General features: G+C 44.5%; 1 protein-coding gene across 1 annotated transcript in view; it reads left to right on the forward strand.

Moving 5' to 3' along the window:
• Positions 1–15246, forward strand: part of USH2A (Usher syndrome 2A (autosomal recessive, mild)) — a gene marked incomplete at its 5' end in the record, with an annotated part of 716575 nt that overhangs the window by 167765 nt on the left and 533564 nt on the right. Inside the window, 4 exon segments of the mRNA XM_015424093.1 lie at positions 2440–2541; positions 3262–3264; positions 4641–4817; positions 6230–6364. Of these exon segments, the coding sequence (XP_015279579.1) occupies positions 2440–2541; positions 3262–3264; positions 4641–4817; positions 6230–6364 (417 nt within the window).

The following is a 15246-nucleotide window of genomic DNA, read 5'->3' on the forward strand; positions in this document are numbered from 1 at the left end:
GGAAACAGTCCTTTGTCAAAAAGACTCTCTCGAAGCCCACTGCCTCGACGGGAGTACACCTCCCGGGTGCCTTGTGTGTTGTACAAAGCCCAATCATCCTGCGCAGGAGTCTTCCGCTCACCCCAATGCGAAGGGGTTGGAGGCGGCCAAGACAGGTAGGCAGGTAGTCGGGGAATCGTTCCCCCCACAGCCCCTTCCAAAGGTGCGGTGGTAGTTGGGACCGATCCCGTGTCCCCCTCCGTAGTAGATAGGTTTCCCTCAGACCCGCTCATGGTCTCGCCAGAATCGGGACGATAGGAGAAAGAGAGTTCTAACAATATGTTGGATCCCCAAGCATCGAGAATAAATCCACGTTTCAAAGAAAGCAAAATTTATTTCAAAGCATTGGAAAGACACTCAAACACGTTCCTTGTTAGAACTGGGTACAAGCAGTTAGGGCAGACATGATAAAGGGATTCAAGTTAGATACATAACCAATGGGTAACATTCCCGCTGGCGGGCAGGAGAAAACGGTTCCGCGCCCAGGCCCTGGGAACTAGGCGAACTGTAGACATAACACAGGTGCCGTTCTCAGGCTTAATAAGCAACAAGCTAGCATTGAAGCATACTCTCCCCCTCACATCCTCCAGTTGTTTTACTTTAGCATTACAGCAGGAAAACATAATGGCCAGCTGGCAGGGACAGGGAGCACATATGTACAAATCAGAGTCACACAGAACACCATGGCAGCTTGCTGACACATAGCTGAAAAAGCCCTTTATCAGGTCACCACCCATCTAGACTCAGATGGCGGTGGCATCCAAATAAGGGTTTGTAAAGACAACTGGAGTGAACAGATAGGTTGATATGGGAGAAGGTGATCCTTAAAGTATGTTGGTCCCAGGCCATATAGGACTTTAAAGGTCAATAGCAGCACACTGCATTGAGCTTGGAAGCAAATTGGGAGCCAGTGTAGGTAGAACAAGATTAGAGTGATATAGACTCTATGACCCACTCCAGTCAGCACTCTGGCTGCAGCATTCTGTACCAACTGCAGCTTCCAGACAGTCTTCAAGAGCATCCCCATGTACAGTGCATTGCAGTAATCTAATCTAGATGTTACCAGAGCATGCATCATGGTGGCAAAATCTTTTCCACCCAGGAAGGACTGCAGCTGGCTCACCGGCCAAAGTTGGTGAGAGGCACCCTGGCCAACATTGCCACCTGTTTATCAGACAGGAGTTTCCATGCAGGGTTGCCAACCTCAAAGTGGGGCCTAGAGATCTCCTGGAATTACAAGTGATCTCCAGACGACAGAGATCACTTCCCCCTGGAGACAATGGCTGCTTTGGAGAGTGGACTGTAGGGCATTATACCCCTCTGAAACCCTCCCCCAAATCTCCTGGCATTTTGCAACCCAGAGTCTGCAACCCTGCTACCATGGCAGGGTAGGGACTGAAACCTGGGTCTGTCAGAACGTAGTTGAAATGCTAACCACTACACATCACTGACTTTTTTGGGGTTGCTGCTGTTGAACAGTAGAAGCAGCCAGTCCTAGGTGAGACATTGTAGCAATTTGGCCTGTGGTCGCTGCCAGGCCTCCCTAAGGCCAAAGAAGCCCTGAAAGGGGCCATGCCCCCTCCTTCTGCCTTTTACTAATGGAAACCAAGATTTAAAGGCTGGCAATACTGTCTTGGTTGCCTAGCAGCCCACACATCTACTACAGAAAGGGCATTTGTTTCTTAAAGCACTAGGTGCTGCTTCTACTATTGGGGGAGTTAAACCCCCCTCTTCAGTGTATGTTTTTAGATTTCAGTTTTTTTCTGAAAGCCTGTGGAATTTCTCACATTTGTGGCAGGGAACAGATGTTTCTGGCTTTTTTGTGTGGTCTGCTGATCAGCTGTTTCTGCTGCTGAGCAGTAGGGAGCAGGTTGGTCCTCACCTCCCAGCTGTTTTTCAGGCTTTCTGCAAACCCTATTTAAAGGTACTGTAGTCCCTTTCAACAGGGTTTGTGGGGCCACAAACCATGAACCAATTCAGTTTGCAAATGAATATGGTGGTTCAATTTAGTTTGTGGTTTGGCCACAAACTGCATTTTTCTGGTTTGTGCCTATCCCTAATTATGGTAGCTAACAACATTGTAAAACGCATCATAAAACAATTAAAGCCAAATGATAATGTATATACAAAAACACACAAAAATACTGATTAAAACATAGGGCTGGGAGGAGCCCCTAGAGTAGTTCTGGTTTCTCCCTTTGCCCAGATACCACTACTGCAAGGAGGTTTGCTAGTACAACATGCTAATACTATTTTCTTAAGACCAAGTTTCCCATCTTCATCTTGTACTCTTTGTTATAAATTTCATTGTGCACTTTATTCTAGAGTAGTAAATGTATGGGTAAGATGCTGTAGCTTACAACAGTACAGAATGAAGTAACTCACTCTCCTGTTTTTTAGGTTCTTCTTCAGCTACTAGTGGTAGTACCATCATTGGTGAGAGCACAGGAGTTTTTATTGGAGGACTTCCACAGAGTTTTACAATCCTAAGAAAAGACACAGGTGAGAAGGCTTGTAACTTTTCACTTGACACACATGAAATGTCCCTAGGTGATTTAGAAGTTCCTTCCTTTGCTTGTGTATCATATCTACATTTTAAAGAATCTTTACAATGCATAATTTTTCCATTATATTCTTCATTTTAACTTGCTTGTGGTGAAATTTCTAAAATGCATAAATAAATGCATAAACTGAAATGTTATATTCAAAATTCAGTGTAGTGCATTTCTTTAGCTTTTGTGGTATATGGTTACTGTTTATATCACAGAAGCTAAAACAACATGTGCTGAAAGCGCTGCACTGGCTACCAATAGCGTACCGGATCAGCTTCAAAGTGCTGGTTCTTACCTTTAAAGCCCTGTATGGCCAGGGTCCGGCTTACCTAAGGGACCGGCTTTCCCCATATGTTCCCCCAAGGGCACTACGGTCGGGGAGTCAACATCTCCTGGAAATAAAAGGCCCCAGGGATATTAAATTTGCTGTTACTAGAGCGCCCAGGGCATTTTCGGTGGCGGCTCCTACCTGGTGGAAGGAGCTCCCGGAGGAGCTCCGGGCCCTGCAGGACCTTTCTCAGTTCCGCAGGGCCTGTAAGACGGAGCTCTTCCACCAGGCTTTTGAGTAGGAGCCGCCGCCACTTCAATTCCACCACCGATATGTTTGCAGCATCGCACCACTACCACTAATATGTGGTTCCATCTGGGTGCGAGGTGACCCTGGAAGGAGAGGGTGCTGACAAGTTGTGGGACCAATACCATTTGAGGAAGTTCTACCCCATCTTGCACTGACACTTTGTTGTTGTACTGTATTGTTTTATGGTTTTAGACTGTTTTATCTGTTTTAATTCTGGCACTTGTGCCTCATTGTTAGCCGCCCTGAGCCTTCGGGGAGGACGGGATATAAATCCAAAAATAAATAAATAAATAAATAAATAAACATCATTGTGTTCAAGTTAGTAGATGGCACATGCCAAGTCAAAGGCTGTGGTGGCCACTCTCTAAACTTGCACACACACCCCAAGTTCTTTGCACTTGTTGCATTCAGGGCAGAGCCTGGCACTGTTACTCCACACAGGATTTCCAGAATGCACAAAAGCAAATGCCATCAATCACTGTAAATGTCATATTCAAGGCAGAGCCTGCCACTTTTACTCCACCTGGGGTCTCCAGGATGCACAAATGTAATCACAATTAAGGCAAGAGATACAAGCAAGGTCAACAAACTAGCACAGGGTCAGGGAACCAAAAGTTCAGTCCACAGGTCAGGAGAACAGGAAGGTCTGGAGCCCAGGGTCCTAAGCCTGGAAGCCAAGGTAAGAAATGGGGTCTTGAATTCTAGCTGGAAAAGCAAGCACAGGTTAGCAGGACAGGGTGCAAGGCAGCAAGACAAGGTAGTAATCAGTTCACTGTGTGGGTCAGCTTACAGAGGAGGTGGCAAGCAAAGTTGTTTCCACATTGAGCCTTGTTCAATGTGTTCCTTTTATCTGCCTCATTAGCTACCTCATTCCCCCAAAGCCCAGGTGTTGCTCCTTACCAGCATGTCATTCCTGCTCCTGTAACAACTCTGCTCCAGGAATTAGCACGGATTGCTGTTGTGCCATTAAACAGGCTCTTCTTAATCTCTCTCAAACTGTCAAGCCCTCGCTCTGTGTTCTGCTTTCTGCAGAAGCCAGCAGTGACTGATGCTCTGATCTCTGTCCCATTTCTTTCATCTCTTACCAGAACAAGCAACTCTTGCTTCCTGATGCTTCTTTCACTGAATCTGCTTCTAGACCCACCTGCTCAGGCAGGCATTTCATTGGTGCAGGGTCTGATTCTTCCATTTTGTCATCCTCAGCGGAGGAGACAGCTGGCTTGCCCATGACAGTGCTGCTCTGGGGCTTGGGTTGAGGTTAAGGCTCAGAGCTGCTACAAGGGATAAGTGGTCACTTGCTTTCCAGAGCTAAACACCTAAATCTGTGATTCTGCAATTTCAGTACCATAGCTAATAGGTCCTGTCTATATAAAGTTATAAAATAAGTCATTCTCACATTTTAATTCCAATGAATTCATGACATGAGTACTAATCAATGAAGTTTTCAATTTTTTGGACAGGCTTTACTCAAGTAGTCACAAAAGGCTTTGTGGGTTGTCTCAGAGATGTGTTTTTGAAAAAGGTGCACCATCCATATGAAGTTTGGGAACCTTTAAAATGGCAAGAAGCTACGGAGCAAAGAAATGTTTATCAAAGCTGGGAAGGGTGTCCTAGTGTTGTTGCAAGTGGAGTACATTTTCTCGGGAAAGGTATATAACATGTTAAAATTGTTTGATGTTCCACCTGTGATTTTGTTGTTTGTTTGTCTAAATGTTGTGGACGACAGTTTATTATTTATTGGGGGGGGGGTTGGGGGGACACTTGAACTATAATGAGCTAATATGTACCTAAAAATTTAAAGATACAATAAGTACAAATCCTTACGTTCTGAAAAACTCCTAGAAAATCCAGCCATTATATAGCCTCTCAGTTGTTTACCTAACCATATTTGAAGTTGGATCCAGCACAAAAATTTTGCTTGTACTATTTGGTAAATGGAAAAGCAAGAAAAGGACTGTGGTAGCCACTTGCACTAAGACATACTTATTGTATACCCATTTGTGTTTCCACTTGCACAAGATCTTATGCAAGTAATTTATGGGTACTGTAATAGATAGGGAGGAAAGCACTAAGTGTTCCACAAGATTTTGTACAAGTGGAACTGCACTATCCATTTATGTTTCCTCTTGAGCATTGCTGGATCCAAGCCATGGTTTGTAGGTCACATACAAGATAATGGGGTCAAGCTTTCTGGGGCAGCTGCTCATATATAATCTCAAAGCCATAGCCAATGAGACCCTGATCTGCATCTCCATCGCTCTTGGGCTCACTAAATTAGCCACCTACAGAGATATGGAAGCTAGTACACTGCAGCTCTTCTTAGTACCCCACTGAGAGTAAGTCAGAAGTGTTATGATTGTGTTCATGGGAATGGCAACATGGCTACTATAACAGGGGTGGCCAAACTGCAGTTTGGGAACCACATTTGGCTCTTTTGCACAGTCTAATTTAATTTTAATAAAAAGCAAATTTGCATATTTTTCAATAAAAATGTCTGTGTAATATTTGTTCATGTCTTGCGGCTCTCAGACATCTGACGTTTATTCTGCATGGCTGTTATGTGAAGCAAGTTTGGCCACCCCCATATAGCATCTCTTGTTCCAAGAATGATCTCATACCATCAGAGTGCACATGCTCCGTATTTTATCAGCTTTGTCATAGGATCTGATCTCCATGAAAGGGGTGAATTGTTCCAGCCCCTGGACTCATGTTTGGAGAATAGAATAACTCTTGAGAATGCAGCTAACCATACTAGATCAAAGCCATTCATTATTCAGGACAGGGCTGCTGTGCAGCCTCTACTCTCCACTTGACAGGGTTTCCCCACTCATTTCAGAAAGACATGCACACTGGAATGAGGAAGTCTGCATGAATGGAGCTAATCTTGTATTCTATTGTATAGATTGCAGCATACATATTTTTATAGTTTTTTGAAAAATATGAGACTCAACTGAGCCTTGTGTTTATTGCATACAATTCTGAATTCTCCCATATATAATAATTATAGCAACTGTAACATAACATTGTCTACTTTGATACCCTCCTTCCTTTTCCCCTTAAGGTTTCCTGGAACTCCATTCAGATCTTCTGCGTGGTGGCCTGGACATTGAGATCTCCTTTACATTTAAGACCGATCAGCTGAATGGATTACTTCTGTTCATTTACAACAAAGAAGGGCTGGATTTCCTTGCTGTAGGTTCTGACATTTTTGTTTTTAAGTGGATTATTTGCAAATTGAAGTATACTTGCACAGGCAAGAGTAGCTCATCTTGGAGGAAACAATACACGGCATGACAAATTTACGTGAGAAAACCCATCCATTGTCATTTGATTTCTTCCTCTGAATCTGTCAATTGAGGTCACCCGTTGTCTTTCTCATAATCTGGAGACCAGCAACCTAATCATAGTAGTAGTTTTATGAATTGGGATGTCTATCCATAAAGATTATTCATTAGGTCCTTGTGGGTTTTTTTTTTTAAGGTATAGCGATATTCCCATAACCTCTGTGACCTAATCTACTTTCCTGTATAGTTTTATAGCTAGGAAGAATAGTATCATATTGATTTTTGTCTTCTGCCATTTCACTAATGTGTTTCTCTACCTTTATATAATCATGGGAGCACTGGTTGTTAGAAGTTGAAGTTGTTCTAATAGGTCATCCATTAGTATTTAACATTCTTCAGCACTAACGTTATATTAAGTGTTATAAAGAATTCAGAAGTGACATGGTCTTTGCCCAAAGGGTTACAATACAAGTCCTCTTGGCCCTGATCAAAGGATGCTTGAGCACAGCAAAGGGCAGCACAACAGCTGTTATACACAAGCATTCTCTACTTTCTGTATAGGTGATTACTTTGACAATGCTGATTAGGTTTTACATGGCTGATGCTGATATGCTAGGGATGGCACATGGTCCAGTTCTGGCACCCACTTTCCCATCTTCTGTCTAGTTATGCTTTGTTTCAGCTCTCTCTCAGATTTCTGCAATCCAAACCAAGCATCAAGCCAGAAGGGGAAATTCAAAGAGCACAAACAAAGTCAGAATCCAGATGGTCAAAACACATGGAGAGCCACAGCCCCTAGTTGCTTCCACACTGGCTGTCCCTTTTCTGGCTGCTTTTATCAGGAGTCATTCAAGGTCATGTGCAACTCCTCAACCTGCTGAGTCATCCAGGGACAGGTGTAGGTCTTCAGTGGCTGAGCAGACTACAGGGCTCTCAGCCCTGATCCTGCAGTGTCTCCAACTCACAGGCAGAGGTTGCCAGGTGCTGGCCTGCCAACCACGCTCTGTGGCATCGCTCCTGTACTTCAGGCCTGCCTTCTCCAGCATTCCAAGGGCTCTGGTGACCCTGGGGGTGAGACTGGCGGCTGCAGGGCCTCTGCTTCAGCTTCCTATCCTGGGCTGAAGGCCTGAGGGTGTGGCATGCTGCCTGCCGTCTGAGCCGCCCTGTCTGCACCTGATGGAGTCTCCACCTTGTCTGGTGGGTCTTCCTGCAGCATCCAGGGCTGGGGCCACCTTCCTTCATCTCTTCCTCATCCAAGGAGTTCTTGGCAGGCAGGCCCACGACCGAGGATTTGAATCTTGACTCACTCCAAGCGACTGCCCTACACTTTCTGCCCCACACTCAGTGTAATAAAGATGGAGAGAATTTCTCTGCACTTATGGGCCAATTGCCATACCTCATCTTCCATATTTTTATTCTATCTGAAATTGAAAACTATTATTATGTTTCACAGTCTTGCAAGGCTGAAACCCTCCCAACTAATTTCATAACTAAGTAATAGAGCTATCATGAAATTTAAAATGTATTTTGGCAGCACTTCAGAATTTGAATTCTACTTGTTGAAAATAAAATGTTTTTTGAAGTTTGCATTTAAAATTCAACTCCCAATAGTCTTTAAGCCTTGTGATTCATTTTAAGACTATAATCAGATTCATTTTAAGACTATGCGCGCGCACACACACGCACACACAGAGTACATTTACAAACTTTGGGAAGGAAATTTGAACCAGAAATTCATTTCACTTATTAACTTGCATTTCCCACAGCCAAACCAAAGCCACTAGATCCCACTGAGTACCTCATTTTTAAAAGAAGCTTGCCATCCATTTCAAAATAGATACGGCACTCGGACCACTTATTTCAGCATAATGTAGAATAGCAAAAAAACTGTAGCAAATTAGCTGTTCACTGCAAAGGGATGTGTGTGTTATATTTTGACCAACTTTCCCAGTGAAATTCGTTTTATCATTTCATGTTCAGCACTTTCCATTTATGTATTGCTCAGAATGTTCTTTGTAGTTGGTCCTTTGTCACTTTTACATAGGCATGATGGTGGCAGCAGAAGATGCTTATGCGTATTTAAACCCACAAATAATAGTTTGAATGAGTGGCACTTAAATATTCAGCCTTCAGTGCTGACTTGACATCCTATGTCAAAACAACCTTCCTACATAAAGTATGCCCCAAGACATACTTGGTACGCAGGGTACCAATTTTACTTTTCTGTCCAGAGTCGCAGATCCTTTTCTTTTTCAATGTGGATGGTGATAGCTGTAACAGGAGAGATACATGGGATAACAGCATACAGTACATTTTCTCTTCACAAGGTCTCCTCACACTGCCATTTGCTGTGAATTATTATATTATTTTATTATGTGCAGCCAGTTTCTTCCCTTAACGGATCATAACAGATGGGATTATATAGTCTTTCATGAGAACTAACACTAAAGTCTCATTGGAAAGCAGTGTGTGACAGCTCAATGACTGCTTTTGTGTAGCTTCTGTCTTTGAATTCAGAAGATGAAAGGACAAGGGGGGGTGAGGGACACTATTGAGCTGGCAACTGGAAGCCCGTGTTTGAGTGGCTCCGGTCATTTTTACTAAAAATTGTATTCTATCTGCCCATTTGGTAATACAATTTTATATTGACACATGATGCAAGACAATGATATGTATTAAACAAGTGTTTCTTTGAGGAGAAGATACATATCTTAGTTTGCCCTCTTTATTTCACATAATAAGATTTTGGCATGGATACTGTAGTATGGGGGGGGGTTTCCCTGTGGCCTTATTAATTTTTTTCCCCCTCACAGAGAACCGTATTTAAATATAATTTTCCCCCTGACCTAGACAATTTTGAATCTCAAAATATACCTATTTCTGCATCCCAAACAAGATATAGTGTTGACTATTCTAAATCATGCAGGCCTTTTAACTAGAAAATGAATATTTTGATGATGTGTGCTTCTATTAGATAAACTAACTCATAGATCTGACCCAATATAAGAAAATCATTATTTTAGACTTTTAGAAAAAATAAACAGTAAATATTGTATGTGAGTTTTTTGTTGTTTCAGTTGTCAGTTTTTTGTTAGAGAAAGCTAAGGCTCAAACCTGCGTTTTTCGTTTTAATGATCTTGTCATAATAATAGTACTTCGTATTTTTTCACTAACTAAAATGGTGGGAAGATGAAGTAAGATTTTTGGATATGTGCATCTAGATAAAGAAGTTGGTTATGCACAAATTTGAAATTCACAATTCAGCCCACGCCAAGCATGTTTAAGTCCAATTTACTCTAACAAGAGGAAGTTAAGCATGTCCTTACACCTTCCTTTGGAAACTGTATTGTTTTGGACCCCCAGAAGCTCTGTGCCCTGACTGTCCCAGCTAGATATTGACATGATTAGGCTGGAAGCTATGTGTGACTGACCAACAGGTGCCCCAATGGATAGCAGAAAGATCTCTTTCCCCTCCCATACAGGAAGAGGGTGAACAAGGCTCAACTCCAGAGATAGTAAAGTCAACATCCAAACTGCTGGCTACAGAAAATAACAGGAGGGGGTAAGCATGGAGGGAGGCTACCTTTCTGCTAAACGACCTTGCAGACATGTCAGTGTTAACAAGGGGACAATAAATTTATTCACTTGGCCAAGGTCCAAGTTACCACCAGATCATAATGGAGATTTCACCACTGAGCCGGCCTCTACTGGGAGGGTAAGGTATAAATCTGATAAATAAAAATAAAGAAACAAACATTATTCTAGCATCCTCAACAAAAATAAGAACTGTTACTGCTTGTTAAGCCAAGATGCTATGACTCTAGGTATTTCACTTTAGAATTTCTGGAAACCAAACCATCTCTTTTGGCTCTTCGGGAAACTTTCTTGAAATAAGGCAAAAGAGGGAGCCCCATGAGGCCTCACAAAAGAGAGGGAGTTATATCCCCTGCTGGCTTCCCGTTGCTTGCTCCCCATCACTGATTTTTCTCCCCTGTCCCCTCTTGCTCGCCCCCAACCCAACTGGCACCACTCTTTATCTCCAACTTTCCTATACCTACTTTAGGTTCCTCCATCCATCTTTCCATTTTCCCATCCCAGTTTCTGCTTTTCCTCCTCAGCTGCTTCTTGTGGTAACTTGGTCAACATTTTTTCAAGCTATAATGTGTGCACCTGAGCACATATTGCACTTGTGGGGAGGGAGTAAATCCCCTGTTGTTTTAACTTTTAGGATTTTTCAACAAACCTGGGAATTCTCACAAGTTTGTAGAAATATCTTTCCGCACCTGACCCCACTGTGAGGTTGTTTTTTTTATCCATAGTTGGTCCAAGTTTGGAATTAGGTTTTTACTGGCCACTTAATTTATCCTGAATATAAGGATCAGTCTTAGGAGTCAAGCCTGTTTTAGTAACTGAAATCCAGGCATGAGACCAGGCATGAGCCATATTCTGTTTGTATCTGGTGTCAGGCTCTGTCTGTGGCCCGGGAGCTGACCCGCCTGTGGCCATGGCATCTGGCTACCCACCAGGGCAGACGGTCCTGGGAGTTGGAGGGAGTTCATTCAGGAGGAGTTTACCGTGGGGCCTCAGATAGGCAGGGGAAAGGGTTAACGCCACCCTTTAAGTCCCTCTGCCAGCGTGCGCAGGACGCCTCTCGTTATCCCTCTCCCTCTCTCTCTCCGTTTCTCTCAGCTCAGTTCCGTCGCACGTTTCTCCTCCCTGGCCCCTTGGCATCTCTCTCCTTTTATTCCCCCTTCTCCACCCCCAGCACCACCTGTGTTCCCCACCCCCTCTACTCCCAGTCTGGCTCCACCCCCAGTGATAAGCCCAGACGCTGTCTGGGCATTCCGCTCGTGGTCGCAAGTGTGCCAGGGTGGTCATGTTGGCCTAGGCAGTGGTGCCAGTGACACGGCCCCTGGGCTCCTCACCATGTCCACCCTCAGCTCTCCCTCTGCAATGCTGCTCGCTGGGGTGAGGTTCCGGGGTGCACGCTCCAGGGGCCGTGCTCTGCCGACGCTAGTGCAAGCCTCTGGGTTGTCAAAGGTTGGCTCTCCCGGGGCTTCCCGCACTGAGGAGCCGGGCTGGAGCTTCACCGGTTGCCATGATGTTGTGGTTGCTCCGCTCCTCTGCTGGTTCCTGGGTGAGTCGGGCAGTTGGGGTGTCTCTGGGGGGTGGGGTCTATGTCCCGTGGCCACCGGACCGGGACACTAGGTAAGCATGTGTTTAATTCAGACTTCTATGTGGGATGAATAGGTAACCATCCATTTCAAAAACAGGGACATTTAACTGTAATTAAGACAACAAATTATGAGAGGGGGAGAGTCTTATATAGTTGAACATGTCAGTGGGACTTAAAATGGTAGATTTTGACTGAACTAAGTTTACAGTTTACAAAACCTGTTTAGTATTTTTCAATTGATACTGTGTTCTCTCTCTCTGTGTGTGTGTATGATAGTATTTTTCAATTGATACTGTGTTCTCTGTGTGTGTGTGTGTATTATACCTTTTGATCATAGCCTAATCTCCTCCAAGTTCTTTACTGCCTTTTGAGACTGGAAAAGCATATAGCTGTTGGATAGTCAAGAACATCATTTGGCCCCCAAATAGCCCCCTTTCAAATGTTCAGCCTGAGGAATAGTTCTGTGTGATACAAAATTTGCATTTTTAAAATAATGAATGTTATATTATTTTCTTCTTCTTCTTTGGTCTTCTGTGCAGTCCCATGTTAGAACTGCATACATGCAGGCAAGCTGTGGAGGAGAACTTTCTAGCTTCAAAAGTTTGAAAAGAACCCTCCCCCCCAGTGAGTGAGGTGAGGTTTTCTCATGGAAACCATCACACACCATAAGGAAGGTGCTCCATTTCCCCTCAGTTCCCTCAGCTGATTGGATAGGTTTTGCTTTAGCATTCTCTTCAATTTCTTATGTTGTCTTCATTCCTGAGTTATTCTGTGGATTTTCACACAAGCTCAGAAATCCTTGTTCAAAAAGTGTGCCCAGTGTGGCACTGAAATGACACAGACTGATGACCACCTGTTGTGTCTTCTCTGCCTTGGTGAGCTGCATAACATTGGGGCTTGCTACAACTGCCAACAGTTTATCCCAAAGGTGAGGAGTGATAGAGCCTCCTGTCTTAAGGCCACTCATTAGAAGAATGCTCTCTCTATCGCTGACAGCCTGGCAGCCCAACCATCTGCTGCTCAGGAGCCGTCTTCTTGGCTGGAGTCGCTATCATCCCACTGCTCAGTTCCAGTCATAGTTCTGTCTAGGTGTCAGTCCAGATCAAGTTCTCACCAGCATGCATGGGAACAAAGTCCAAAACAGCCAAGTCAAAGCACCTGGACAAGGCTTTGGTTCCAGCTTGGCCCAAACAGTCAGATAGGATGCCTTCAGGTCTGCAGCCTACAATTCAGGAATGCATCATCGTTGGAGAGGATCTCTTCACCTGCAAGACCCCAATGATTGTTTATTGGCGAGTGAGATCCTATAGGAGGATATGCCTTTGGTTCCCACACCAAAGAAGTCATCTTTGGTTTCACCACAGTTGTTTCCTTATAGCATGCCTTGGCCAGCTCCTTAGCCTCCAGTTCCACAGCCAGTTTATTCATACTTACTAGCATCTGTCTTCAATTCCAAATGGGGAGACTTCTATTTGCATCAGCAGTCAGATCTTTGTCATGGTCTCTGTGCAGTCCCACACATGGGTTGGGCGCTTGTGCACGACTTTGATTGAAGAATGTTCCGGAGCTTGCCTCAGAAGACTTTTTTGGCGGGCTCTCTTCCTGCTATGGGGGGGAGAGAGCTGCCTCCCACTCAGTTCTTTTACAACCACCCTTGCATTCACACCTCTCCAGCGCTCGCTCTTCAAGTTGCCTCAGCTGAATTTCTCTTTTGGTTTTCTTCTTCGACTATTTCTTCATTCTTTTTCTTCTTATTATTCTAAAAGTTAAAAAAAACTTTACTATTTTTCCTCTCTCTTTTAGCCCTTGCCTCCTTGGTTGGGAAAGTGATTGCATGGGCCACACCCTATTTTTTAAGTCGTGTCACCGTTGCCCAGCTAAGCCCCCCTCTAACGATGGCCATGACCTCTGTCTAATCTGTTTAGGGGAATTTCATCGCGTTGACTTGTACCCTCACTGTGCCAAATTCACCAAGCAGGCACGTAGAAATAGAGCGGCCCACATTAGGACTGTACTTTTGGAAGCCGCGATCCACCCTACAATATCCTCGGCAGCGTCACACTCCTCTTCAGCTCCGCAGAAGCCTTCCTCTCACGCGGAGGTGGGAAAACCCTCAAAAAAGAAGCATAAAACTAAAACGTCTGACAGCAAGGACTCTTAGACCCCGAAGTCGAAACTGTCGACATCGACTTCTGCTCTGAAGCTCAATCCTGTGGTGACCTCAGGTCTGTCGACTTTGACGCCAATAGTGGCCTTGGCTCCAACTTCATCTTATAGGTCTAAAGCCTAGCCTCCAGTTTTGACGCTGAACCTGTCATCCCTGACAGACTGACTTACGCCCAATCAGCATCCTAAATCATCTATGCTGAGGTCTCCCAGCTCTCGCCACAGCTCTCCCCAGGCTATGAGATGATGCTCTCCATCTTGTGACGCCCAACTGCTTATCCACCCTTTGGCTGATGGAGAGCACTTCATGAGAACTAGATCTCGATCTCCTCGATCACACTATGATTGCAGGGACTATGACTACCATTGCTTTCTCGATCCCAGTCTCGGTCCAATTACAGATTGTGGTCTCCAGACCACAGGCATCGCAGATCGTACCGCTCTCGTTCTTACTCGAGGTCTCCAATCCCTCGTAGGGAATGCTATTTGGATTCACAGGACAATGACCCTCGTCATCACTGCCTGAGTTGACACTCGCTCTCTGATGCCTCAATGCACTCCCTAGTGCTTGACTAGCCACCAGATGCCTTGACCTCAGCAGATGCTTCGAAGTGTTCTCCATCAGAACCTCGGTACCATCCTCCCGTTGATGCCAAGGCGCCTCCAGATGTGTTTCAGCCTATCAGATCACCGTCTCCTGATTTGGTGTCTGACCACTCCATCTCTGGTGATCTTGACCCCAATATTCTTTTGATTGAGGATGATGGCCCTAGTTTGGGTTCTGTCTCACCAACTGAAGGACCTAAAGCCTATTTTGAGCTTTTAACGAGAATGGCGACTGCGCTCCAAGTGCAGGGTACCACAGATACTCCAGCAGTGACCGAAGCCGTGCACAAGTTGGTCCAGGTAGACTTGCCACCATCAACAATCCTGCCATTGCTCCCAGTGCACCTTTCTGTTTTAAAAGAGTCATGGGTTTGCCCTGCTTCGGTACCTCTGATATCAAAGAGATATGATGCCATCTATAAAATCCAAGAGTCCTCCAGAAAGTTTCTATTTAATAATCCTTCACCGAATTCAATGATAATTCATTCTTCCTTGAAATCGAAGCAGCCTAGACAATCCGTCCTTCCAGATAGGGAAGGCCACAAGATTGCAAGATCGACTCTATAGCTAAGAAGACCTACTCAGTAGCTGCTATGAATATTTGAATTGATACTTATCTCTCCTACCTTTCTGCATATGCCTTCAACGTTGCTACGGCTGTTTGTCTGGTCCTCAATACCGTGCCAGACAAATGCAGAACCACACTATCTGCTGCTCTTTCTGAGATATGTACTATATCAAAACAACAAATAAATGCAATCCGACATGCTGTCACTTGTTCCTCCAAGGTCCTGGCTTCTTCTATTGCCCTTTGCCAACATGCATGGCTTAGAAATATATCTCTCC

This window comes from Gekko japonicus, unplaced genomic scaffold (genome assembly GCF_001447785.1).
Source record: "Gekko japonicus isolate JY-2015 unplaced genomic scaffold, Gekko_japonicus_V1.1 scaffold810, whole genome shotgun sequence".
NCBI classification, from domain to species: Eukaryota; Metazoa; Chordata; class Lepidosauria; order Squamata; family Gekkonidae; genus Gekko; species Gekko japonicus.